Consider the following 27,170-nt stretch of genomic DNA (forward strand, 5'->3'; position numbering starts at 1 on the left):
GACTGCAGCACTGTCAGGTCTGGCTTCTTTTAAGTCTGGAGGCTTGTTCACCTGTCTGTCTCAGAGCAAAGGCTGCCTTTGTTTAAAAACACTAAACTAAAATTCTTGTTATAATCTCCCATATATGACTCACAGTGAAACTAAACCCAATAAAAGTGATCAAAAGAAGTGGGTTCATAGTTTTTGCACTTTAGGTTGATTGAGTTCATATTCCTGCAAAGACAATAATTCAAGGACATCACTAAAGGAATCAAACAATATCACCAGCCTACAATAAATCTCTATATTTCTTTTGCTTTCAGTTAGCGTAATATTTCAAAGAACTAGGAAGCTGACAAACTTAAATTGTAGAGTATAATAATGCAGTTTTGCAGAATACAGGATTTGTAAATGATTTTGATTACTAAAGGCTGACTCTCATTGACATATACAGGCTGGTTGAACTGCTCAGTCAGAGACACATGTGCTGCCACAATAAAAAAGGTCGAGCACACATTTGATTTAGGATTTAATCTGCAGTATCTAGACAAATGAATGACCTACACCCCTTAAAAAGCCTTAAAATTCTCCTACCATGTATAAGCTCAGATAAACCAGATAAAAAATGGTCAATTCTCATGCCCACACGATCTTATAGTGTACTCACCCTTAGCTCTCTCCAAAGTGCCATGTTCCTCAGGCTGGCTGGCACTTATGATTGAAAGGGCGGCAACAGTTGTCAGGAAATTCCTGCTACATCCTAATCAGTGTCCATCCAGCCCCAGACAGAAGGTGTTTATCCAAGAAAGGCAAACTCTTGATGAGCATTTCCTAAATGGCAGGAAATATCTCTTTTAAGTTGGTCCACCAGTTTCCCTGGTAACCGCATGAGAGGCTGCATGTAAAAAGAAAAAATTGGGAATGTTTTTCCTCTTCATTTAGTCAGCTATCACCAAAATCAAAAGAGCTCATAGGTTTTCAGTTCAGGCTTTGTTAGCTATAGAAATGTTCCAGTAGTTTTGCATTGACAAGCTTTTAAAAGAAGTTTAAGGTTTAAAACAAACATGTTAATGGTATGAAACTCGAGCTGTGCTGTCTGCTGAAGTTACAACAAAATATTACTTGTTTCCCCCTACGTAAATATTTAAATATTTCTACAGAGCTCTGATTTTGGAGGCAAAATATGTGGCAAGTGACATGAAACAGGACACAATAGTAACACAGTAATAGCAACACAACTTCAAATAAACCATATAATTAATGTAAGCAAGTCAAAATTGTGTTTTTTAAAGGTATAACATGACCAGCCAAAAAATATTTACAGGTAAAGGCGAAACACTAACAAGTGGATTATAGAACAGAGTCCCTTTATTTTAGTTAGTTTTAACTTACTGAGTCTTTCCAATTATCTAAGCCATCTTCTTATAGGTTGTGTGTATTGTAACATAACCTTTATCTTCTCTTAAAATTCATCAAACAAAACACATAATTTATAATTCTTGGTAGCTGTTTTGAAGTGAAGAACGGTCTGCTTGCACATCTTTAATGCTGCTGCACATAAGCAATGTGTTTCTTTGTGAACTTTAACAAAAATCTAAATTGCAATTTGTTATTTTACTGACGTCATAACTTATTTATGACAGTCAATGCTTTTGAGTGCTGTGATATGCTCTAATAACCGTGCAAGACTAAGCACCTGGTTTCCCACAGTCCAGCAGCATACCAGTGCAGGACTCTGCAGTTTCTATCATGTTGTTGAAAGTATGCAAACTAAAATTTGCAAAACATATGTAGCAATATTTATATGACTGTGCTACAGGGACACTACAGTTGTACTTTCATATGTGAATAACAAGATGCACTTATGACTGGATATGGAGAAAAAACAAACATAAAAACCACTTAAACCTTGGCACTCTCTGCTCCCAGGACGCCTGCCAACCTGTCCTCTCAGCACAAATTACTTCATCTGTAAGTCAAAGAAATTTTTGAGGATATCCTGCACAGACTCATACTTTTTCTGGCTGACCACATGGCTAAATAGAACTTGAAAAACAAATGGAAAAATGTTGACGTTTCATATGGTTTGTAAATATGTAAATAAATTCTTGGGATTTCACAGGAAAGCAATAGACGACTTTATTCATCCTGCTGTGAATGTGTGCAAATAAGTGGCAATCGTTACCACAGAGTTGCAGGTGAGGGAGCTCTGAAGCTTGAAGACTTTATGGAGGCCGGCGGCCTCAGCCTCCCTCAGCTTCTCTTCTGTCATCTTGACCACAAAGCGCAGTGTGATGTTCTCTTGTATCTTGGTTTCCTTCCCTGTGTCCCTCATGCTCGCCTCTGTATTTAGTCAGTCTTGTCCCCAAATTCACATTTCATTGTCTTTGACTCAGTGTGTGTCACTTCCTGTTTTATTTTGACAGTACCTCATCTCGTGTGTGTCTTGTTCAGTGTTCCTTTCTCTGTCTCTTTAGTTTGCATTAGTTCTAGCTGTGTTCCCTTCTGTTGCCCATCCTCTCGTTATCCTGAACGAAATTCTAACTCTACTCAGTCTACCTCTGCTTGTTGTCACATCATCCCAATTTGCCGTGTTTCCTTTGTTTATCCCTAGTTTCAAGTTCCGAGTTTTACAGTTTCCTGGTTTCCTCCTGGCCTGCATTTTTGTATTTTTTGTTTTACAGTTTCTTGTTACAGCAAATGAAGCTGTCTCCTTTAGTTTATTCCCCTGTCTCCAAGTCCTGTGTGTAGGTTCTACCTTGCCTGCCACACAGAGGTTAATAACTGTCTCCATCAAAATGGTCTAAGAAGTACAACAAATGAATAAGTGTATATTTATTAAAGTCAGTTTAATATACCTACAAAACCGGCAAATCTTGAAAAGAAAAGCGTCTGGACTTCTATAAGTTGCTTGAAGACGTTTCACCTCTCATCCAAGAAGCTTCTTCAGTTCTAAAGTCAAATGGTGGAGAGTCCCAGATTTAAGCCCTGTGGGAGTGTCCCCCCCAAAGGGACATGGAGCCTCTAACGATCCTCTACCTAATCACATGAGCCAAGGTGTGAAAAGGGGTTTAGGTCACAGTCAGCCAAGATTTTGGGTGAACTCATTGTGGAACCTAGCTCCTATCATGTGATTTCCTTAGGTCAGAAGGCCCAGGATGTGAGTGGGCGTTAAGGCGTCTGTCCTCTCTGTCCAAAAGATTTTGGACAGAGAAGACAGATTGTTTGAAAGAGGAGTGAAAGAAGCCATCTATGTCCACTGTGAACGCCCCTTTTTGAACAGAGGCGGTGGTTTATGACACCAACTGTCAGCCATCGGTAATCGAGTTTTGAGATCCCTTCCCAGACGCCTTGAGAAAGGGTTAGGTTCCACAATGAGTTCACCCGAAATCTTGGATGATTGTGACCTACACCCATTTTCACACCTTGGCTCATGTGATTAGGTAGAGGATCATTAGGGGCTCCATGTCCCTTTGGGGGGACACTCCCACAGGGCTTAAATCTGGGACTCTCCACCATTTGACCCAAGAACTGAAGAAGCTTCTCGGATATGTCACGATCTGAGGAGGCAGACCGTGCGGTGGTGTGTGTGGTGGACCCAGGTGCGAACACACGAGAGTAGACTGGAGTAAACTTAACTGAAAGCGAGCCTTTATTGTGGCTGATGACAAGGAGTGCAGACAAGGCAGAAACGCAGTGACAAACTAAACTATGACTAAACTGGGAAAGTAAAACTAGGAAAAACTATGAAGACACAGGAAACCATAACTATGAATACTAAGACTGGCTGTGACAACATGGAGGGTGGGAACACAGATGACGCGACACAGACTACATGAAACACAGAGACTAAATACACATGAGGGATGATCAGGGGAAGTGGCCACACATGGGAGCACAGCTGACACACATGAACCTAACGACAGGACAGGAGAAGTGAAACTGAATACGCTGACAATGAATACAGACTTTCAAAGTAAAACGGGAAACATGGAGATTAGACATGACAAGAACTAAACATAACCACGCAGACATGACGCATGAACCAGGGAGACTTAGTACAGGGGGAGATGACATAAACAACTAAGGAACAAAACTAAACTGCAATCTAGAAATTAACTAGGTGAACTAAGCTAGGTGCAAATGAATACAAAAGATACATGAAACTCAAATACTGGGTCGCTTGACCCAGGACCATGACAGGATAAGAGGTGAAATGTCTTCAAGCAACATAAAAGAAGTCCAGGCACTTTTCTTTCAAGGCTCCTTAGACTATGATGACCTGGATGACTGAGAACCTTCACGGACATGTAGTTTATAAAGTTCCTGCTGACCTGAGCATGGTGAAGGGCTGGCAGAATCCCTGTCAGTGTGACACACACAAATATGTAATTACTTTATTAAATTATTTTTGTTATATATGCATTTAAAAAAAAATTACATTTCATACTAATTAAGTGTAGGTGGTTTGAGTGTCTCAAGTCCTGCATGTTTGGTGTTTCAAGTCAGTGTATTCCACTATTATATTATGTGTCCGATTTTACAGGTCAGGAATGTGTCCAGAAGCAAATAAATATGCTTAAATGACCTCTGAAATTTACCCAATATTATTTCACACAGATGTGTAATGGATTTCACTTTTTTACTTGAACTACAGGTGTGGGTACCACTAGCAAACACTCCTGTTCCTGTAAAGTGTAAAGCTATGTGTACAGTTGCAGCGCCCCTGATTAATTTCTTCTCTTTAAGATGTTTTTATTTATTATTTTGGAAAATGTGTTAAGCTAGTCTGAAGTCATTCATTAAAAAATAAGCTATCTCTCTGTTAGCAGCTAACTTGCCAGAGAAGATACAAAGCCAGAAAACTGAGTTAGAGTTCCTGCCTCTGTCCAGCTACAAAAGGGCAATAGGTCCCAAAAAACAGCGTTAAACAAGTTTATCAAGTGTAATCCAGAAAACGTTTCCTCCTTGAACTGTTTACAGCATTTTATCATTTACCAGAACAATGTCAACAAGTCAACAATGCATCGCATTCGTCTTATCATTTTGTTGCATTTGCTCATTTCCTGATCTTAAGCATTTCCTTGTGATATGTTCCATGGAAAAACTCCTTAACTGTGAAATTATTCATCATTTCAATTTTAAGTGAAGCAGCACGAAGGAATTAGAAATGTGTCACAAATTTATAATAGAAAGAGAGGATGCAGTGATAGCAGCATGTGTGATTCAGAGTCCTCTCACACTGTAAGCCTCGAGCCACTCACATATTTTCCTCTTGGACTCTTGGTCCTGTTCCCAGTGTTGGAGGCCTTTCGACTGGAGGTGCTTGTCACTGATTCCTTCTTCACTTGCACACTGCTTGTCTTTTCTCCTGGTTTCTCCTCTGTCTTCTCTGGCTTGTGGTTGAGGAGGTTCTCGCAGTCACAGTGGTCATCTAGTTCTAAGTGCTTTTGATTTGAGCAAAACCACTTCCTAGAGCTGTAGAGAAGCTCCACAATGCTGGAAAATGCTGATACTACCCCTACAGCAAAGTAGAAGAGGAGGAAGATTGTTTTCTCTGCAGGTCGAGAAGTGAAGCACTCCACTGTCAGGGGGCAGGGAGAACGACTACATGGAAAATGGGCCTCCACCTTGAAGCCGTAGAGGCGCCACTGGACAAATAAAAAGCCAATTTCTGCCATTATGCGGAAGATCAGAGTGATAATGTAGAGTGCCCTTAAAGTTTTTTCTTCTCTGTTCTCCCTGCTGGTCTTTTTCCTCGACGAGGAGCGGTTGGCTCTCTTGTGATGCTGATGTGTTGCATATATGAGGTAAAGCAGAGGAGGTGTAGCGATGAGGACTATATGAAACACCCAGAATCTGTACTGGGAGATGGGGAAAGCTAAGTCATAACACACCTGCTTACATCCTGGCTGGAGGGTGTTACAGGTAAATTCCTCCTGCTCGTCCTCAAACATGTCACTGGCCACGGTTTCCAAGATAACTATCCTAAACACCAGCACGAGGACGAGCCAGAAACGACCCAGCATCGGCGAGTGTGTCTGGAGGGCATCGAAGAATCCACCGATGAAGCCCCACTCACCCATGACTGCAGCACTGTCAGGTCCAGAGGTTTGTTCTCCGATCCGTCTCAGATTCGCCACCTTTGATTTAAGAATGAAACCAGAATGCTTGTTATCATAATCTCCAATCCATGACTTTCACTCAAAGTGAAACCAAATCTGGTCAAAAGTGGGCTCAGGATATTTGCGTCTTAGGTGCTGACTGAGTCCTGTGGGCTTAAACTAAAAGCCTACAATAATTCTCAATTTCTGTTGCCTTTAGTTAACACATCAGCTCAAAGAAATTGTAAGAAACTAACAAGCTAATAGTCTGGAGTCTACCGATGCAGTGTTGTCTCAAATGTAGGATTTGAAAATGTGTCTTATACTGACTGGTTGAACTACTCACCTATGATTTAGAGATGTCTGTTCTGCCAAGACAAAACAGGTTGAGCATAGATTTTCTTTTTGTATTTGTTTATTTAAGAAAGACAAAATCTTGATTAGTATTTTTAAAAAAAGTTTCCTTTACTGGACGGAAGAATATCTTTAAAGTTGTACCAACATGTTTCCTGATCACAGCATAACATGTTTTGTTAAATATAAAAATTATACATGTAGTTTCTTATTTTAGTCAACAAGAACCAGAATCAAAACTCATTTTTTGTTTTTGGTTTTAAGTTGTTAGATTAAAAATATTTCTTTTGTGACCCTGGATATGGCATTTGTCCAAATTTGATCAGAACTTAATTACTGAGTACTTAAGTAGTAGTTAATTGAAAAAAAAAACCTTTTAAGTTATATATCATCTACTTTTGAGGTATAACCAATCAGGGAAAAACAATCAACCTTCTCTGTTCCTCAGTCGTCCTCTCACGTGTCCAAACCTGTTTAAAACTCCATTCCCCTCTCTACACAAGTATGTCATCTAGACTAACGACGTTTCCACTCTTCATCCTCTTCATAGCTTCCCTCCCTTGCTTCTTGCTAATCCTCTCTCATCCTCTATATTACATCCTTAATACAGTCACAACATTCTCCAGATACTCCTTGATAATAAAACATTACTTACATGTAGATATTTCTGAGTGCTGTGTCGTCATGACACCCAGCGCATCGAATGTTGGCTGCTCCTCCCTCTACATTCAACATGAATATTACCCAGAAGCAAAATATTTAACAGGTTACATGAAACAGCCCACAATCAACCCGTGACACGACTTCCAACTTACTGTACAATTAACATAAACAAGCGGATTGCACAACACATTTCGAGAAGCTAAGAGGAAATAAGCCTAAAACAAGAGGGTTTTTTTCTTCTCTTTGATATGATGAGAATCTTTATTTTGAAACAGTGAATCTGATTTTTTTTTAATGTCACACAGATTTCTGGTCCATTTATTCAGTAAGTCTCTGTCGTTTGAAAGCTGTAAGAACATAGTTTTGAACTTCAGATCAAACAACATGGCCGGAGCCAGAGAAGCCGTTCTCTGTCGTCAACATGGGCAGAGGGTCCTCTGTCGAGCACACAGTGGATGTTACTAATAGTCTCACATATTTTGCAGTTGGGAATCTTTGTGGTCCAGCCTGTGTGAATGCCTTCAACACCACGCATCAGCACAGTGAGGGTGATAGGAATGTTCTTGTTACAGTTATTCTTAAGCAGGTTTTCCACAGTTGAGAAAACATGGTAGGCGAAGTAAGTAGTGCAAGATATCTGCAGCTTTAGCGGCCGAATTGTCCAAGTGCAGAACACTGATTTATAGTTAGTTTCCAACAAAAGTTAAAATTAACCATACTGTCAGCAGAGGACATGACAAATACTAAATTGTTTGCCATTCAGTCACACAAACTTTATGAACACCACCTTTAGAGGGCATGTATTTTATAAAGCGCCTGTTGACCTGAACGAGGTGAAGAGCAGGAGGGCTGGCACAGTCCATTTGTGAATTCATTATACAGTATATACATGTGTTTCTGTGCATTTCACTCTGTTTGCATGCTGGTATGATTTATAAAGCCGTACAAGTCTGGTGTTTCAAGTCAGTGTGTACCACTATGGACAGCAGAGGGCAGCAGAATGCCTACTATCCACAGTATTTCTGATTTCGCGCCATTACCCCGATTCATAGCGGAAGCCGGTTTTTTACTTCCGCTTGCGCTGTTGTTGACAGTTGCGGGGTTACACCTTCACTGTTAATAAAGATTTCTCTCACTGCAGTTTGTTTTACCTGGAGTAAATGGCAACACATCGAAGGTGGATACACAGTAAAGATGTTTTAAAAAGCAGCGAGGACAGTTCAGTTGCAGTGCCTCACCCGTCACTTCTCACGGAGTGGGTAGATGACATGAAACTATGGCCCGATGTTAGCTACATCGACATTATTAATTACCTTGTATTTTCCGAAGGCGTTGATGGCGAGGAATTACGTAATTACAAGAGCACCGAGGCGTATAATTACCTGCACAGCAACAAAATTGATAAAGTACTGCTCAACAAACAAGGCGACTTTATTTTTCTTAAAGCAGCTGTAGAGCCGAGCCAGAGTATTAATCAAGCGAAACACTTAGCATGGGCAATGCTAAGAGAAAGTGGAGTAGTGGAGACAGTCGGCTGTTCCTGTATCGCCGGATTAGGGAGATCATGTAGCCATGCGGCTGCTATTCTGTGGAAGGTATATCACTTATCTGGATATCACAATGTTTAAATCACTGAAACAGAAACACTGGACTGGTCAAAGGCTGTGATTAAGGAGTCACGCTACTGCCATCTAGCCAAGTATTACGTGGAGCACTGTTTACATGTGAAAGCCACTCGTTAACTTTGTGTGGGCTGTATGCTGTACAATCACATGAAGATAAAATATAAAAAAAATAAAAGACTGAACATTAAGGTCAAATTTACAAGACAAGAAAAACTATAGTTATAAGAAGTGACACAGAGTAGTATAATACATGTTTGTTTATATATATGTATATTTGTACACACACACTACTTTGAAAAAAATTAGACTGTGGATGTATATTTCTGCATCAAAAAGTAACTGACTATTAATATGAAATGGATAATATGGGTGACTTTGCCAGTGTTTATATCTGTTTTGGATATGATTCAGGTGTATTGACCCAGGGTCATATCTATAACATGCAGGACACCAACCGTGTACTGCTTTTGTTAGTGTAAACTTCCTCGTTATGTTAAATCTTGAGTATTGACAGTGAGAAAAAACTATTAATGTTTGTTACAGGTGCAGAATGCTGCGATCAGTGGAAAGACAGGGCTTGCGTGTACAGACGAGCAGCGCAGGTGGAATGCAGGGACAGCAAAGAACCTTGAACCTAAACGTCTAAGCCAGATAAACTTCAGACATCACAGGGCAGAGCAGCAGTACGATGTGAACTCCCGGACTGCAGTGACACAATCTCTCCCTAACACACCATATCACCTTACACATCAAGACTTTATTGACAGTGTTAGCAAAGCACCAGTGAAGCCACTTTTCCTCCTCAAGAACACATTAATTGGAAAGTGTTACAATGCCTCGCCATCTGCAGGTCCTCACCGCAACAGTAAAGTTGATGAGCAATTTTTTCAGCCACACCAAGCACACAGTTACAAACTAAGCTGTAATCCATGCAGGGCATTCTACCAGGCATACATTCAAGTTTCTGAAGAGCAAGCAGAACAATTACAAGAAGAAACAAAAGAGCAAAGTGCATCTGATTTGTGGCACAACTGCAGGAAAATCAGACTTACAGCAAGCTCTGCTAAAAAAGTTCCAGTACGTGCCACCACAAAAAATGACAAATTTTTATCTGAGCACATGTACCCTTCCTTTCGTGGGAATTATGAAACAAACTATGGTAAAGAAAATGAAGTTAAAGCTTGTCATCAGCTGAAAGAACAGGGTATGAACATCCTTCACATGGGTAGTGTTATCAGCATCCAGGAGCCATGGCTCTCTGCGAGTCCTGACGGGGTCATTGACTCAGATGTGCTTCTAGAAATAAAATGTCCTGTGCAGACTTATCCTTCACTCACGGAGCAGCTTACCCAGAAATGCAGCGATATCAAACTGGTAGATGGAGAACTGCAGCTGCAGAAAACTGGCAGCAGAGGCTATTACATGCAAGTGCAACTTACAATGTTTTGCACAGGGCTCAAGACTGCCACACTTGTGATCTGGACACCTACTGAGCATGTTTCATTTACAGTGCAATATGATGAAGCATTTGTAAAGGAACAAGTAAAACGCTTGAGAGGGTTTTACTTCTCATATTTCTTACCTCGACTTGTAGAGGAGTATGCAGCAGGACGGTTTCAGTTAAATGAGAGATACTTGAAGATAATGGGCAAGCTTTAATACATGTTACAACTATAAATGGGACAGTCAGACACCAACATGTCTGCAGAGTTTGGTCTCTGTCTTGTGAATGAAAGGAGACATTCAATATGAAATCTGTTAAATATTTCAATACAACTAAAATGTACGTAGTTGTAACATATGGTGGGAAATGAATGACAAACTGACAACATTAAATGTTGTGAATAGTTCTGTATTTCTGTAATCTTCCAACACAAAAAAATGTCAAGAATGCACAACTAATTATTGTAGATTTGAGAAAAACATTTTTTTTTCATTTAAGAAATTTATCACATTGTGGTTGAATAAAAAAGTAATAATTGTTCAATTGATTGATTGCAATTGTTTTATATATACACATACATACATACATACATACGCACACACACACTGTATCACATAACCTTTCATCTAGAACACAAGATAAAAAAGTGAGACCTGGAATTATTTACTCTCTACATATATGTACATCAAATTTTAAAATAATTACATTACACTACGCAACTTTATGTCCTGAGTAACCATCTTAATATCCCCGAGTCCACAATTGTTCATAACATACACAATTATTGTGTATCACGAATGAGATCCTCTCTTAAGTTCACTAGAGCAGCACATATTCTCAGTATCTTGTCTACTTTAGGAGCCATGCTTATAGGAACAATTTGTGAAAGTATTTTGTAGACTTTCAAGCATCTGATTGCTCTTTCAACATGGATTCTTACATTTGCAATCCGACGTGTGTATGTTACCTGTTCCTCAGTTAGCGGTCTACGTTTTTTTGTGAAAGCGGGTATTACTAATCTAACTTTTCTCTCAAAGAGTAAGTCTTTAATTGTAAAACCTCTATCTGCCATGACTTCATCACCAGGTTTTAGGTATGTTAATATTCCAGAGTCCATTGTGATAAATTTGTCACTACATCGGCCGCCATATGCCGCAGACACAAACATGATTAGTCCACATGGTGCAACAGCAACCAAATATTTGACTGTGTTGTGTGAATAATAATGGCTGTATGATTCCCCTCTTGAGCCCAGATTTCTGGGTTTCTGTAAAAGGGTCTCACTGCAGTCTATAATGCATGTACTATTTGGAAAGTTCTTCTTGAAGGCTTCAGGCATAGTTGCTTGAATAGTTTCTTTTGGCAGCCATGGAATTAATGGTCGGAGAACTTCCTCCAGCTTGTCTAACCAGTGTGAGATGATCTTGCTGGCCATGCTTTGTGATATATGAAACTGGCGGCTTAGGTCACCTATTACACGGTTACTCTTTAATTTCATAAGTGTCATGAGGACTTGATCTCGGACAGGCATGGTAAATTCATTGTTGTCATATCCTTCCAGTGTCGACACAAGTGTGTTAAATGTTTCTAAGGCTATCCCAGTGTACAGCAAAGCGTCTGCATCATTTTGAAGAATGAAATATGCAACTTCATCACACTGAGTCATCTTATCCTGCACATCTTTTCTGCGAGACCTGTTGCAGTATTGATGGTCTTGTTGCGAAGGATCCTCCCACTGTGTGTGGACTGAGTGCAGATGTGGCTCAGGGGGTTGTGTGGAGATGCTGGCCTGGTCTAATTCCACTGAACGTAACACTGTGGAGTCTGAATAAGACAAAAATATGATCAGATGTACAGTCAAACTGTTAGCATAAGAGAAACTGTAAAGTGTCACTTAGCTTATTATATTTGAGTGAAATTTCTCATTCTACATTTTTTCACACAAATGCAAAATCATAAATGTCAACATAAAATGTTCCTAAGTCCCCTAAAAATTTGTCACAATTTTATTCAATTAATGTGATTAGATTTTATTTTACATTCTAAAAAAAGTCACAACTGTTGGTATTTTTGCAAAGGTTGCCTTTAACTTTTTTACTTGAGTTTTCTCGACTTGAAAAAACATGTTCTTTATAAACACAAACCTAAGACTTTTACAGCCCTTGGAGCTAATCTTTTGGCATTATTATTATTATTATAAACTTTCGTTAAAATTTAGACTTTGCTGCTAATAACCAGCTAGTGCTGATACTAACGCCATTCACCATAGGCTATTATTTAGTAAAAGTAAAGAATTGCGTGTTTAAAATGCGAAACGGTGGCAAACCACATTTACACTTTCACTTACCGGGTACAGATTCTGTGTTTTTGTTCGTATTACTGGAAGCTGTCACACTCAAAGTGGTCCGAGTGAGCCTTCTTCTTTTCTTCGGTGGGGGTCGGTCATAGCCCAGATAAAGCTCCGGGTCGGGGTGTAGCTCTGTGGGCTTTTTATCGATAAAATGAAAGGAGCAAACATAAACTCTCTTTGGAGGGTGTTTGAGTCTTAAAGCTGCCAGCCACGCCAGTTTCCGATCCTCCTTCCGCGGCATAGAGTGCAGTGCGTAGGGCGGTGGGCACGGACAGGCCTTTCTAAGTTGTTGATGCTCAAGGCAAAATGTTTCTAATGCGTTTTTCAGTTTTCTTGAATTATTGTGGCAGCCGACGACAGCACACGTTGAACCCGAGCTCATCTTCGAACAGGTAAAGCCACTTATTACCGCACAAAGTAACTGATTTTGTTGTTAGCAACGACTGAACGCTGGGTCTCGCTTTGAGTAACCGGAAGTATAAAACCGGACAACGGAAGTAGTGGTCTGTCATGGCAGCCTACGTACGCTCTTACAGAAACCTGTGGATAGGTCTGCCTTGTTTCCGTTGGTGTCATGAGATCGCTATCCTAGCAAGACTGATCAGGCTAACATCGGCATGTTTCTTCTGCTCATTATTTCTGATTTTTCTAAGGTCAGTAATGTGTACAGAAGCACAGAAAATATCCCTGATTAGTTTCTTTTGTTTCAAATGTTGTTGTGTGTTATGCTTGTAAAATATGCTAAGCTAACCTGAGCTAATTCATAAAAATGGTTAACAAAAGTAATAGAAACCATGTGGATGAATTACGTAACAAAGAAAGCAAAGACTCTGGCAAGGCTAACCAGGCAAAAGGTAGCATGTGTCCTCTCCTTTTTAATAACTTTTACAGGATCATGAGGACCATACCGTACGACAAAGTCACGTCCGCTGTTGCTAGCCGCCATTTCTGCCACTGGCCGGGGTAGCATTGTTGTTTTTTAATGATGTTTTAATCAGTCAGTAGAGAAACTTAGATATTCACAGATTATACAGAGGATATGCTACAATATGCTACAATAGTTTGAGAAATTTTGACTTCTCCTGAGTGGCAACACCTAGTACAGGAGAATACTGCAAATTCAAATAAATTCAAATTTTATTTGTCACACACACACACAACCATACACAGTATGACATGGGGGTGAAATGCTTGTAGCTGTACAATGCCCGACCATTAAATGACAGAAAGAAGTGGGCAGTGGGTATTTATAAATCCTAAAATGGAGAGAAACCTGCATCAGTATACACAGTGTATACAGTGTTAGCCTATAACTGTTTCTTACAATTTGTAAGAAGATAAAGAAGCAGGTATGTATTATACGCTGCTGTTAATGTTTTATTACTTTAGTGATATCATAGAATTGATATCTCTACGTGTTCTAATGCAGTGTTTCATTTTTGATTCCGGGCAACCGGAATATGAAGTCAGTTAACGCCCAAGCTGGATAAACCTCCAATCTACCTTTAAATGGATGGGTACCTAAAGCGACCAATGCACTAGTGAGGTCATAATCTGATTGAGGTTGTTGATTGCCACAAAATTCTGGCCCAAAACAATGATGGCCATCATCAGATATACTGCAAAATAAGAAAGAATTGAAACCCAGTACAAGAAAATTCAGTCAGTGTGGCTCACCAGGAACTACAAGAATAATATTCATTTTCTCTAAAAGGCTGCCGTGCTTATTTTTCCTATCAGTACAACCTGAATCCTCTGCTGAGTTAGAGTTTCTGCCTCTGGCAGCTACAAAAGGGACACAGTTACGAACAAAACAATCAGCATTAAACAAGTTTATCAAGCGTAGTCCAGAAAACGTTTCCTTCCTGAACTGTTTACAGCCTTTAATCATTTAAACAACAACGTCTTGCATGCATCCTTCTTATCATCAGTGTTTTCTTTGCTCATTTTCCAAACAATCCTTGTAAAGTGTCCCACTGTAAATACTGTTTAACACATCAGCAGTGAAATCATTTCAAATGAAATGGAGTTAGAGATGTAGTCACAGGTTTAAAATAGAAAAGACTCTGAATCACACATGCTGTGATTGCAGTCAGTCCTCTCACAATGTAAGCCTCGAGGCGCTCACATATTTTCCTGGTGGACTTTTGCACTTGTGACCACTGCTGTAGACCTTTCGACTGTAGCTGCTTCTCACTGATCCCTTCTTTGCTCTCGCACTGCTGGCTGTGCTTTCTGATGTCATCTTTACTGCTGCTTTCTCCTCTGTCTCCTCTTGCTTGAGGTTGTGGAGGTTCTCGCAGTCACATTGGTCATACAGATCCAATTTCTTCTGATTTGAGCAAAACCACTTCCCAGAGCTATAGAGAAGCTCCACAACGCTGGAAAATGCTGATATCACCCCTACAGCAAAGTAGAAGAGGAGGAAGACTGTTTTCTCTGCAGGTCGGGAGGTGAAGCAGTCCACCGTGTAGGGGCAGGGAAATCGGTCACATGGGAACTGGGCCTCCACCTTGAAGCCGTAGAGATACCACTGGACAAATAAGAAGCCGATTTCTGCCACTATGCGGGAGATCAGAGTGATAATGTAGAGTGTCCTTAAAGCTTTTTCTTCTCTGTTCTCCCTGCTGCTCCTTTTCTTCGATGGAGAGGGGTTGGCACTCTTGTTATGCTGGTGTGTGGCGTACACGAGGTAAAGCAGAGAAGGTGTAGCGATGAGGACTATATGAAACACCCAGAATCTGTACTGGGAGATGGGGAAAGCCAAGTCATAACACACCTGCTTACATCCTGGCTGGAGGGTGTTACAGGTAAATTCCTCCTGCTCGTCCTCAAACATGTCACTGGCCACAGTTCCCAGGATCACTATCCTAAACACCAGCATGAGGACGAGCCAGAAACGACCCAGCATCGGCGACTCGGTGTGGAGGATATCGAAGAATCCACCGATGAAGCCCCACTCACCCATGACTGCAGCACTGTCAGGTCTGTCTTCTTGGAAGTCTGGAGGCTTGTTCACCTGTTTGTCTCAGAGCAAAGGCTGCCTTTGTTTTAAAAATGAAACTAGAATTCTTGTTATAATAATCTCCAATATATGACTCACAGTGAGACTGTACCCAATAAAAGTGATCAAAGGTAGCGTCAAGGTGTATCCATCCTAAGTGTTGATTGAGTTCATACTCCAGTGGCCTGAAATAAAAAATGAAACATCACATAAGAACCTGCAAAGACAGCAACTCAAGTATCTGATTAAAGAAATAAAACAATAACAGCAGCCTTCACAGGCATCATGATCTTTGGCGTCACTGGTGTTCTCTAGCCTTTGTCTTTGTGTCTAGTATTTAGTTGGACATCCTCTGTCTCATTATCATTGATTGATTTCAGCTGTGTGTCATACCCTGGCGTTTTCCATCTCCCTCTTTATATCATGTGTCTATTTAAATCCCCAGCCTGCTTGTGTTCTTTGTTGTACTGTAGTGTTTTTCCACAGCTGTTTTGGTCCACCTTCACATGCAAAGATGAGATGGAATCAGTAAAGTTTATCTTATCATATAACACATAAAACGAAACCATCTTTCAGAGTTCAGTATAAAAACTGACCTTGGCGCCAGCAATCGTCTCGATATGGCGTTATATGAGGTTATTTGATGAGCTACTATCAGTCGTCACTGAGGGATATTTTTTTTCTTGTAATCAAAGGTTTCTGTACTCTCTTTTTTTCCTTTTTAACAGCTGTGTTCAAATCTACATGTGACTGTTATAAGACCAAACCAACATCTGCGTTATAAAAAAGCACATAGCTCTAATTGAGCCGAACAGCTTTGTGTTGATACCTGCAGCCTTCTTCTTGAATGCAGCTGGTTTCTTTGGTTGAGCCTCTTTGGTTTTACGCTGAGTTTCTCAAACTCATCACACTAGCATTCTGTGGTTCTAACACTTGTAACTTATATATATTTTTAATGGTAATTTGAAGGTTATTTTATGCTAGGCTGCCACTCAATCACACAAACCGTAAAAACAAGCGTATTTAGAGGTCATGTAGTTTGTAAAGTGCCTGGTGATCTGAGCATGGGGCATGGAAGGCTGGCACTGTCCACGCCACTGTGACCCACACAAATATGCTGTCACTTTTGTGAATTAATTATGCAGCATATGCTTGTGTTTCTGTACATTTCACTCTGTTTTTGTGCTGGTATGATTTATAACATGTCCTTCTAGTTTGGTGTTTCAAGTCGATGTGTATCACTTTGGACAGTAGAGGGCAGCAGAATGTCTGCCATGGTTCTGCCTTGTTGACATGGTTCATCATAAGATGGTCATTCTGGGAAGACTGACCAGGATTAGTGTTGATGCATTACTGACCTGTTAAAATGCATAACTGAACATTGAAGTTTACCTTATCTTATTTAAGGCTAGATTTATGATGTGCAATATATCTTGATGCATGCTTTATAATCCAGTTAAGGAGTTCCCAAAAAGCTGATCAGTGGGAGAAACGCTGGGAAGGCACCTAAAGAATGCTTCAGGCAGTCCAGGAGAGATTAACTGCTGCCTAAGCAAAAAATCTTAGTGATCCCTTATGTGTCAGGAGTATAGGAACAGCTGAGACGCATTTTCTCTAAACACTGTGGCTTTTAAACCTCAAAACATACGGCGCCAAAAATTGGTCCACCCCAAGGATCGGTTCTCCCGACACAAACAGAATAATGTAGTGTACGCTGTTAAGTAGCAGGAGGATTGCTGTGATTTATACATCAGGGAAACCGAACAATCTCTGCTCAAGGGGATGGCACAACACAGTAGAGCTACCTCACCAGGTCAGGACTCTGCAGTCTATTTACACCTACAGGCCAGTGGACACTCTTTCAATGATGAGGATGTACACATCCTGGACAGGGAGGAACGCTGGTTTGATTGAGGATTCAAGGAGTCCATGTACATGAAAAGGGAAAGACCATCTCTGAATAGAAGAGGGGGCCTAAGGGTACATCTTTCACCATCTTATAATTGTGTGATTGCAGCCATTCCCCAACTCTGTGAATGGTACTCATGGTCTTGGATCATTGGTCTTTGATTGGTGGTTTTTGATCAATCGACATGACAATTTCCATATTAATGGTCAAGGAACTGATCTCACAGCCCATTGTTTGTCAGCGGTGCTAATTATAGTCATTATGCAAATGTACTGTTTATAAAGTCGGCAAGCCTGCAGTCAGCTGAGACTGAAGAAGTCCCTCGGATATGTGACAAAATGTTTCTCCCACCAAAAACACTACATCCAGATGAACAGAATCACCTTTTTGGGATGTGGTGTATTTAATTTTTTTTTCTTGAGCTACTCCTGTTCTGCCACTTTTATTAAGTGTGCTACCATTGTTGGTAGAAACATTAATGTCCTTTAGCAAACACTTCCGCTCCCATACAGTGTAAATTCTGCAGTTCATAAACAGCTCTGATTGCAGTTCTTGTGCACTTGGTTAATCTCTTTATGTACATTATGTTTCTAAACTGTGCTAAGCTAGCCCGAGGTAATTTGTAAAAACAAGTGCAAGGGTTTTACTAAAACTTTGATGATTTATTCACAGTATTGAGATCAAAATCTTTATTGTTTGTATCTATTCTAGTCAGGTACATTTAAAAAAATATTCAACTACTTTCCAACGTTGAAACTTCGTCTCTGTGAATTTTAGCTTTTAACATGTTTATATTTCTGCTCATTCAACTCTTTTTTTTTTTCACCAAACATTCAGCAATTTTAAAATAAATTCAGCTCAAATGTTTTGAAGGTCAGCTTTGACCTTGGAAAGCTGACCTTTCCAAAATAAGTCCATGTGCTTATTATTTATTTTTTTATTTTTTTATTGATACTGCTGATTGATGGTGAGCAAAATAAGAAAGATTTGAGATCTAGTCAAGAAAAAAACAGCTAAATTCGGTCAGTGTGGCTCACCAGGAACTGTCAAATTAATAGAAATTTTGTCTGAAAGACTGCCGTGCTTATTTTTCCTATCAGTACAACCTGAATCCTCTGCTGAGTTAGAGTTTCTGCCTCTGGCAGCTACAAAAGGGACACAGTTACAAACAAAACAATCAGCATTAAACAAGTTTATCAAGCGTAGTCCAAAAAACATTTCCTTCCTGAACTGTTTACAGCCTTTAATCATTTAAACAACGTCTTGCACGCATCCTTCTTATCATCAGTGTTTTCTTTGCTCATTTTCCAAACAATCCTTGTAAAGTGTCCCACTGTAAATACTGTTTAACACATCAACAGTGAAATCATTTCAAATGAAATGGAGTTAGAGATGTAGTCACAGGTTTAAAATAGAAAAGACTCTGAATCACACTTGCTGTGATTGCAGTCAGTCCTCTCACAATGTAAGCCTCGAGGCGCTCACATATTTTCCTGGTGGACTTTTGCACTTGTGACCACTGCTGTAGACCTTTCGACTGTAGCTGCTTCTCACTGATCCCTTCTTTGCTCTCGCACTGCTGGCTGTGCTTTCTGACGTCTCTGTCTCCTCTTGCTTGAGGTTGTGGAGGTTCTCGCAGTCACATTGGTCATACAGATCCAATTTCTTCTGATTTGAGCAAAACCACTTCCCAGAGCTATAGAGAAGCTCCACAACGCTGGAAAATGCTGATATCACCCCTACAGCAAAGTAGAAGAGGAGGAAGACTGTTTTCTCTGCAGGTCGGGAGGTGAAGCAGTCCACCGTGTAGGGGCAGGGAAATCGGTCACATGGGAACTGGGCCTCCACCTTGAAGCCGTAGAGATACCACTGGACAAATAAGAAGCCGATTTCTGCCACTATGCGGGAGATCAGAGTGATAATGTAGAGTGTCCTTAAAGCTTTTTCTTCTCTGTTCTCCCTGCTGCTCCTTTTCTTCGATGGAGAGGGGTTGGCACTCTTGTTATGCTGGTGTGTGGCGTACACGAGGTAAAGCAGAGAAGGTGTAGCGATGAGGACTATATGAAACACCCAGAATCTGTACTGGGAGATGGGGAAAGCTAAGTCATAACACACCTGCTTACATCCTGGCTGGAGGGTGTTACAGGTAAATTCCTCCTGCTCGTCCTCAAACATGTCACTGGCCACAGTTCCCAGGATCACTATCCTAAACACCAGCATGAGGACGAGCCAGAAACGACCCAGCATCGGCGACTCGGTCTGGAGGTCTTTAAAGAATCCACCGATGAAGTCCCACTCACCCATGGCTGCAGCTCTGTCAGGCCTTTTGGAAGTCTGGAGGCTTGTTCAGCTGTCTGTCTCAGAGCAAAGGCTGCCTTTGTTTTAAAAATGAAACTAGAATTCTTGCTATTATAATCTCCAATATATGACTCACAGTGAGACCGTACCCAATAAAAGTGATCAAAGGTAGCTTATCCATCCTAAGTGTTGACTGAGTTCATACTCCAGCGGCCTTAAACCAAAAATAAAACATTACAGAAGAACCTGCAAAGACTATCAACAATATCATTAAAGAAATAAAACAATAACAGCAGCTTACGAGCCTTTAAGAAACTCTTACCCACTAACATTATAGAGTCAACTGCTCCAAATTTCTTTCTATTTTAGGATATATACGTGGTTTTGACTCTTTGAAATTGACTCTGGAGGAAATATACTGACTCGGCTATGTTCCAGAGATGACAGTGATGGCAAGATAAAATGGGTTGAACATTGATTTGCCTTTCAGTTGTACCAACTTGTGGTTATATGAAATTCTCTACTTTGTTTTATTTTTCGCATCCACTGTGTTTGGTAGCATCTTTGTGTCTAGTATGTGCTTTTACTTCCTCTATCTCATCGTCAATGATTCCTTTCAGCTGTCTTGTACCGCAGTTTTCCCCATGTCTCTGTGTACATCAGTGTGTCCGTTTAAACCCTCAGCCTGTTTGTGCGTTTTTGTCACGTTGTGCTATTTGTCCATAGTTTTTGTTTTTCTCCTCCACTGTCTGTGCTATTAGTTGCCTCCTGGACTTGTGCCTCACTGAAATAAAGGTTTGTTTTAGTTTATTCATTCTGTCATTTGGGTCTAACGTCACACATAAACATTGCATGGGATTCACAAAGTTTATCTCTTTTTTTTTTTTTGTGTGTCCCGTTTGGATCTTTAGCCATCAGAATTGTTGTCTTAAGGCCAAGAAAGATGCCAAGCGGATTTATTTTACCAAGTGGATCATCATGGCCTTGCCATATTGGTCCATTTGATTGACCTTTATTATAATTATGAATTTATTTTATTTTCAGTTGCTACAAACGGGACAGACATGACTGGGGGATAGGACAGGGAGAAAGAATGAAAGAAAGAGAGGGAGAGAAAGAAAACCAGAGGGGAGAAGAGACGGTGAGTAGGGGGGGAAGAAAGAAAAAAAACAAAAACAAAAAAAAAAACACCTGGGTCACCTGTATGGAGAAAAAAAACAGAAGAGAAAGCAAACAACAAAGAGCAACATAATAAAAAAAACCCAGCACCATCACAATAAACTAGCTAGCAGTAGATATCAGTAGATACTAAATAATAAACGATATTGTGCAGCACGCAAGATAGACAGCGCACAATGTGCTTTGAGGCAGCAGCCAAGAAAGCTGTAGTCCGCGTCTGTGAATACCCGTGTGTACACCTGTGTGCATACCTGTGTGGATCAGCATGCTTGCATTCCAAAGGTTTCTCCATGTAACGATCTGCTAGGGAGTGTGGGGGGGCCACAGCCCCGTCCACCAGGGTATGAAGCAGGTATGGAGGAGATCAAAACTCCAGACATCCAGAGGCCCCCAGAACACAAGAGACCAAGGAAGACCAACAGAGGGGCAGCCGCGCCACTGTCCCAGTAAGAGCTGAGGAGAGTCCCAGATGAGGGCTCACTCAGCAGCCGCGGAGCAGAAGCCAGGGGGAGTTGCAGTGACGCGCCCGTGAGCTCCGCCGGCAGCCAGCTGTGCCTGAGTGACCGAGCCCCAGGCCGAGAGGCCGGGGGCACCCCACCTCCGAAGTGGCCCGAGCGAGCCCCAGGCTCCAGGCCCCGATAAGCGGCCGCCAAGGAGTGAGCCGGTGTGTACCCGGACGCCCACCCCCAGACACAAAGAACCACCAACGCACCGATGTCTGAGGGAGTCCGCCACTGGCAGGGGAAGTGGTGGTGGGTGGAGATAGGCCTCCAAACCTTGGAGGGCCTGAGATGTCCCCAGAGAGGTGGCGTCTGATACCCAACCTGACATATAGAATTAGAATCAGAATCAGAATACTTTATTGATCCCTGGGGGAAATTATTTTTTGTTACAGTGCTCCATTATAAACCAACATTAAGACAAGACAGACAATACACTAACTAAGAATATTACAATATATACATATATATATATATACATACATACATACATAAGTCACTCATAAATAAATAGCTGAAAAAGAAAGAAAAAGAAACATGTGTAGCTGTAGCAGCAAACAGTGTGTTAAGTGGATGCGTTGTACAGGGAGATGGCCACAGGCAGGAATGATTTCCTGTGTCGTTCAGTGGTGCTTTTCGGTAATCTCAGTCTCTCACTGAACGTGCTCCTGTGACTGACCAGCATGTCATGGAGTGGGTGGGAGGTGTTATCCAACATTGTCTTTATCTTGGACAGCATCCGCCTCTCCGACACCACCTTGAGGGAGTCCAGCTCCATCCCCACAACATTGCTGGCCTTACGGATTAGTTTATTAAGTCTGTTGGCATCTGCGACCCTCAGCCTGCTCCCCCAGCATGCAACAGCATAGAGGATCGCACTGGCCACAACAGACTCATAGAAAATCCTCAGCATTTTCCGGCATATGTTGAAGGACCTCAGTCGCCTCAAAAAATAGAGACGACTCTGGCCCTTCCTGTAAAGTGCTGTGGTGTTTTTAGCCCAGTCCAGTTTATTGTCAATGTGTACTCCAAGGTATTTATAGTCCTCCACAATGTCAACACTGACCCCCTGGATTGAAACAGGGGTCAAGTGTTTCCTGGTCTTCCTGAAGTCCACGATCAGTTCCTTGGTCTTTGCCACGTTGAGCTGCAGATGATTCTGCTCACACCACGTGACAAAGGAGTCGACCACAGCCCGGTACTCTGTCTCATCATCCCTGCTGATGCATCCAACCACCGCAGAGTCATCAGAAAACTTCTGAAGATGGCAGGTCTCTGTGCAGTGGCTGAAGTCTGTGGTGTAGAGGGTGAAGAGGAAGGGGGAGAGGACTGTCCCCTGTGGTGCCCCTGTGTTGCTGATCACCTTGTCAGACACACACTGTGGGAGACGTACATATTGTGGTCTTCCTGTCAGGTAATCAACAATCCAGGACACCAGAGAAGCATCCACCTGCATCGCTGCTAACCTATCACCCAGGAGGGTCGGCCTGATGGTGTTGAAAGCACTGGAAAAGTCAAAAAACATGACCCTCACAGTGCTCGCCGGCTGGTCCAGATGGGTGTAGACACGATTGAGCAGGTAGATGATGGCGTCCTCAGTTCCGAGACGAGGCTGATAAGCGAACTGAAGGGGATCCAGATGTGGTCTTACTATGGGTCGCAGCTGGTCCAGGATGAGCCTTTCCAGGGTCTTCATGATGTGAGAGGTCAGTGCCACAGGCCTGTAATCCTGGGGGCCACTGGAACGTGGCGTCTTTGGTACAGGGACGAGGCATGATGTCTTCCACATCACCGGGACCCTCTGCAGACTCAGACTCAGCATAAACAGTTTATGAAAGACTCCACACAGCTGGGGGGCACAGGTCTTGAGGACAAGGGGACTCACTCCGTCTGGTCCAGCAGACTTGCCTGAGTGAAGTCTCCTCATTTGCATCTCAACCTGGTATTGAGTGAAGGTGATGGGTGGGGGAGGGGTGTCAGGACTCTCACAGGAGGCAACAGCGCCATGTGAAGAGAGAGGCTGGCACAGTGGTGTGGCTCTGGATTCCAGGCTGACTGCAGGTGAGGTTGTGGGGGTGGGAGCAGACACTGTGGTGTCGAATCTATTGAAAAACAGATTCAACTCGTCGGCTCTATTCTCACCTCCCTCAGCTCCCCTGCTGTTGGTTGGCCTGAATCCAGTGATGGTCTTCATGCCCCTCCACACCTCTCTCATGCTGTTCTGCTGGAGTTTCCACTCCAGCTTCCTCCTGTAATTGTCCTTAGCCTCTCTGATCTTGTCCTTTAGTAACACCTGGACCTTCCTCACCTCCTCTTTGTTGCCCCCTCTGAAAGCCCTCTTCTTGTTGTTGAGGAGGGCTTTGATGTCCTTAGTCACCCACGGCTTGTTATTTGGGTAACAATGAACAGTCTGAGCTGGAACAATGGAGTCGGTGCAGAAAGTTATGTAGTCTGTGATACACTCAGTAAGCCCATTGATGTCCTCGGCGTGAGGCTCACAGAGTGTTTCCCAGTCGGTCACCTCGAAACAGCCCTGTAGTTCCGCTATTGCCTCCTCTGACCACCTCCTAACATATAAAAATATAGACACAGACATACAGGCACACACAGACACAAACATCCATTCCCACCCTCATGCTCTCATATGCACTTACTCCACACTCAACCAACGTGGAGACAGACATAAAGAGTACACACGATCACACTCCCCAAGCGTACTCTACAAACCGGATCTAGGTACCCTTGCCCCTGGAGGGGGGAACTGCACCCAGACCCAGGGGGTGTCACAAAGTTTATCTCATCTTATAATAGAAAATATCACTGAGAGTTGAACTGTAAAAATTGATCTTGGTGCCAGCAGTTGTCTTGGCTTCAAGGCGTGATATGAGTTTATCTGAGAAGTTGTCAGCGTCGTCACTGAGCTCCTTTTTCTTTCTGGAGCTTTGCTTTCCCTTTCGAAGTCATTGGTGTCCAATGAAGAGACCCTCTCGGTGCAAGGAGCACTGGTTGCAGTGATAAAAAACCCACGCCAAATATAAATGTGCTATGATTTCTTTTTATTTCTTTTCTTTTCTTTTCTTTTTTTTATTTCAAAAGAACAATCATTCTGAAATCCATTAGCAGAGACAGCAGTCTGGTTCATCAGCAGATTCACCTTTAGTTTTATGTTCACTCTGCACTCTGTGGGCACATCCACTTCCTCTATCTCCATTTAACACTCAGACAGGCCATCAATAAAGGTTATCTTATCTTATCTTAACCCTCATCATCTGACCCCAGGATTTTCTTGGCTTTCTTGGTAACGGGCATGAACCAAAGAGCGGTGCTGTTTTTGATGCTGCTTTGCATAAGAATGGGTTTCTTTGTGAAACTTTAACAAACTTTACAGTTAAAGTGCAAATCTTCACAACTTATGTATGATTATCAACATTTTTAAGGGCTCTGATATGCTGTAATATCCATGTCAGACTAAGTTTTCCACAAGACAGGTGTACACTGGTTCAAAATAAATATCTACTATTGTGAAATAAATATATAGATATAGATGGATGGATGGAGAAATCTAAGTTGTACACAAGCAATATACAATTCTGCCAAAAATATTTATTTATTACAAAAAACAACACGTGGCTGGGCTATTCATAGACTTGAGAAAGGAACATTATGGTGTCAGAGGGGTAGTTTTAAATTGGGTTCTGAGTTATTTAAGTGACAGGAAGCAGCTTGTGAAATTAAATGGCTGTTGCTCCTTGTGTATGGACATTGCTTGTGGTGTACCCCAAGGGTCAGTTTTGGGCCCAAAATTCTTCAACTTACACATCAATGACACTTGTAAAGTGTCCAGAGTATTAAAAATGGTACTCTTTGCAAACGTTTTCTGCTCTGGTGATGATCTGCAGCATTTACTGGATGAGATGACTAATGAAATAATTAAAGTAAAATTCTGGATTAAAAACAACAAATGATCATTAAATTTGAATAAAACTAAAATTACGTTGTTTGGAAATAGTAGTTTAAATACAAATGCTAAGATTCAAATAAATTATAATAATTTCTAGGGGTAATAATACATGAAAAACTTAACTGGAGAGCTCACGTAAGATATATTCATTCCAAAGAATCAAGCATTGGAATCCTAAACAAGGGAAAGCAGGTATTAGACGGGACATCACTTCATATTATCTACTGTTCACTGGTTTCACCTTACTTAAGCTATTGTGCAGAGTACAGTACGTTACATTACATAAAAGTACATTACATTCACTTTTTACTCTTCAAATAAAAGAAGAAAACAAACAGTTTGAATCATCCACAGTGCAGGTTATAGGGATCATACAAACTCACTTTTCTTGCAGTCTGAAATATTGAAATTGGCTGATCAAGTGAAATTCCAAACAGCACAAATTCTATTCAAAGCAAAAAACAAGGAACTGCCAGGTAATACTGAGAGTATGTTTTTCTTTTTAAACAAGGAATTTATAATTTAAGGGGTTTTTGTAACTTCAAAATTGTGAAGGGACGTACTACAAGAAAAAGCTTTTGTGTTTCTGTGCATAGACTGAAGCTGTGGAACAGTTTGAATATGGAGTGGAAGCAACATCTAAACATAAAGCAGCTCAAAAAGAGTTATAAAGATATGATTTTCTTGAATTATAAAGAAAGGAAAAATGTTGAAATTCAGTGAATGTCTCTATTTCGAAAATGTCATGTGATGTATATATTATCAGAAGTCTGTTTGCTATTTTTACTACAGATTATATCAGTAAGGAAGCTGACTATATATTGACTGATAGCTTATGGCAAAGGGGTGGGATTAAATGAGTGTGTACTTCTTCCCACTCCTTTTCGATGTGTAACTGAATCGGAACAGATGAAGCAATATTGAAATAAATTAACTTTATTTGTATAGTATTTTTTTTCTCTTCTTTTCTTTGCTAAATGTACCCTTATATTGTTTACATGATCGAAATAAATTAACAAACAAATAAACAACACACGATTGTTGACGTTTGTTGTGGCTAAAAATCTTGTCTGCCGAAGCCTCGACTGGGTTGAATCGTAGCCCATTTATGCAGAACAGGTATCGCTTCCTTCTTTTAGTTGTTCTCGACACACACATGCACAATGTTAATATATCTGATCAGAAGCATGGAGGAGATTCCAGGAGCCAGTTACTTAGTCTAGCAGAGGTGGAGAGGGTCGTAGAAGGTCTTTAACACTTAGACCCCCGGAGAGCAGTCATTTTGGTTTTCTACCTTAGACCCCCGCGGAGTCATCATTTTGCGTTTCTACCTTTAAAAGCCGGAGAGCAGTCAGTCAAATGCTGGAGTCATTCATATGTATATTAGGTCGTTACCTAGGAATTCTGGAGGGAGGGGAGTGGGGGTGAGTGATTGAGGGGGTGGGGGAGTGGAGTGTTTCAGTTTGCCATCTTAGGGAGAAATCAACACATGTCCTTTGTATGTCCTTTGTTGCTGACATTTATTGATGAAAACAGTACAAAAAACCAACCATTTGTACACATATTTACAAATAATGATAAAAAGTGAGTGAGTACATTTCAACATTTTCAGCAATCACTCACAATCCTGGCACTGCCACGGTATCTGTCGTCTGCATTTACCACATGTGTACCTGTAGCAGTGAACACATCGCACAGTGGCCTGATTTTTTTTGCATCTGTGTTTGACCTGACACGTGGCCCTTTTTCCAGGGCTCGGTGTGGAGGGTTGTGTCCGAAGCAACTGATCTTTTCTTGCCT

At 41.3% G+C, this 27,170-nt stretch overlaps 3 protein-coding genes across 3 annotated transcripts; all 3 read right to left on the reverse strand.

Moving 5' to 3' along the window:
- Positions 1-5,216: 5,216 nt before the first annotated feature.
- On the reverse strand, positions 5,217-6,065 carry LOC146626439 (gap junction delta-3 protein-like). Its single transcript, XM_085360555.1, has one exon. It carries the CDS (start codon positions 6,063-6,065, stop codon positions 5,217-5,219), a length of 849 nt encoding a protein of 282 aa, XP_085216681.1.
- Positions 6,066-14,620: 8,555 nt separating this feature from the next.
- On the reverse strand, positions 14,621-15,487 carry LOC146626440 (gap junction delta-3 protein-like). Its single transcript, XM_085360556.1, has one exon. It carries the CDS (start codon positions 15,485-15,487, stop codon positions 14,621-14,623), a length of 867 nt encoding a protein of 288 aa, XP_085216682.1.
- Positions 15,488-18,890: 3,403 nt separating this feature from the next.
- On the reverse strand, positions 18,891-19,736 carry LOC146626441 (gap junction delta-3 protein-like). Its single transcript, XM_085360557.1, has one exon. It carries the CDS (start codon positions 19,734-19,736, stop codon positions 18,891-18,893), a length of 846 nt encoding a protein of 281 aa, XP_085216683.1.
- Positions 19,737-27,170: the final 7,434 nt, after the last annotated feature.

Source organism: Diplotaxodon limnothrissa, linkage group LG8, assembly GCF_057381915.1.
Source record: "Diplotaxodon limnothrissa isolate DT_005_m linkage group LG8, D_limnothrissa_male_GT1.1, whole genome shotgun sequence".
Taxonomy (NCBI): Eukaryota; Metazoa; Chordata; class Actinopteri; order Cichliformes; family Cichlidae; genus Diplotaxodon; species Diplotaxodon limnothrissa.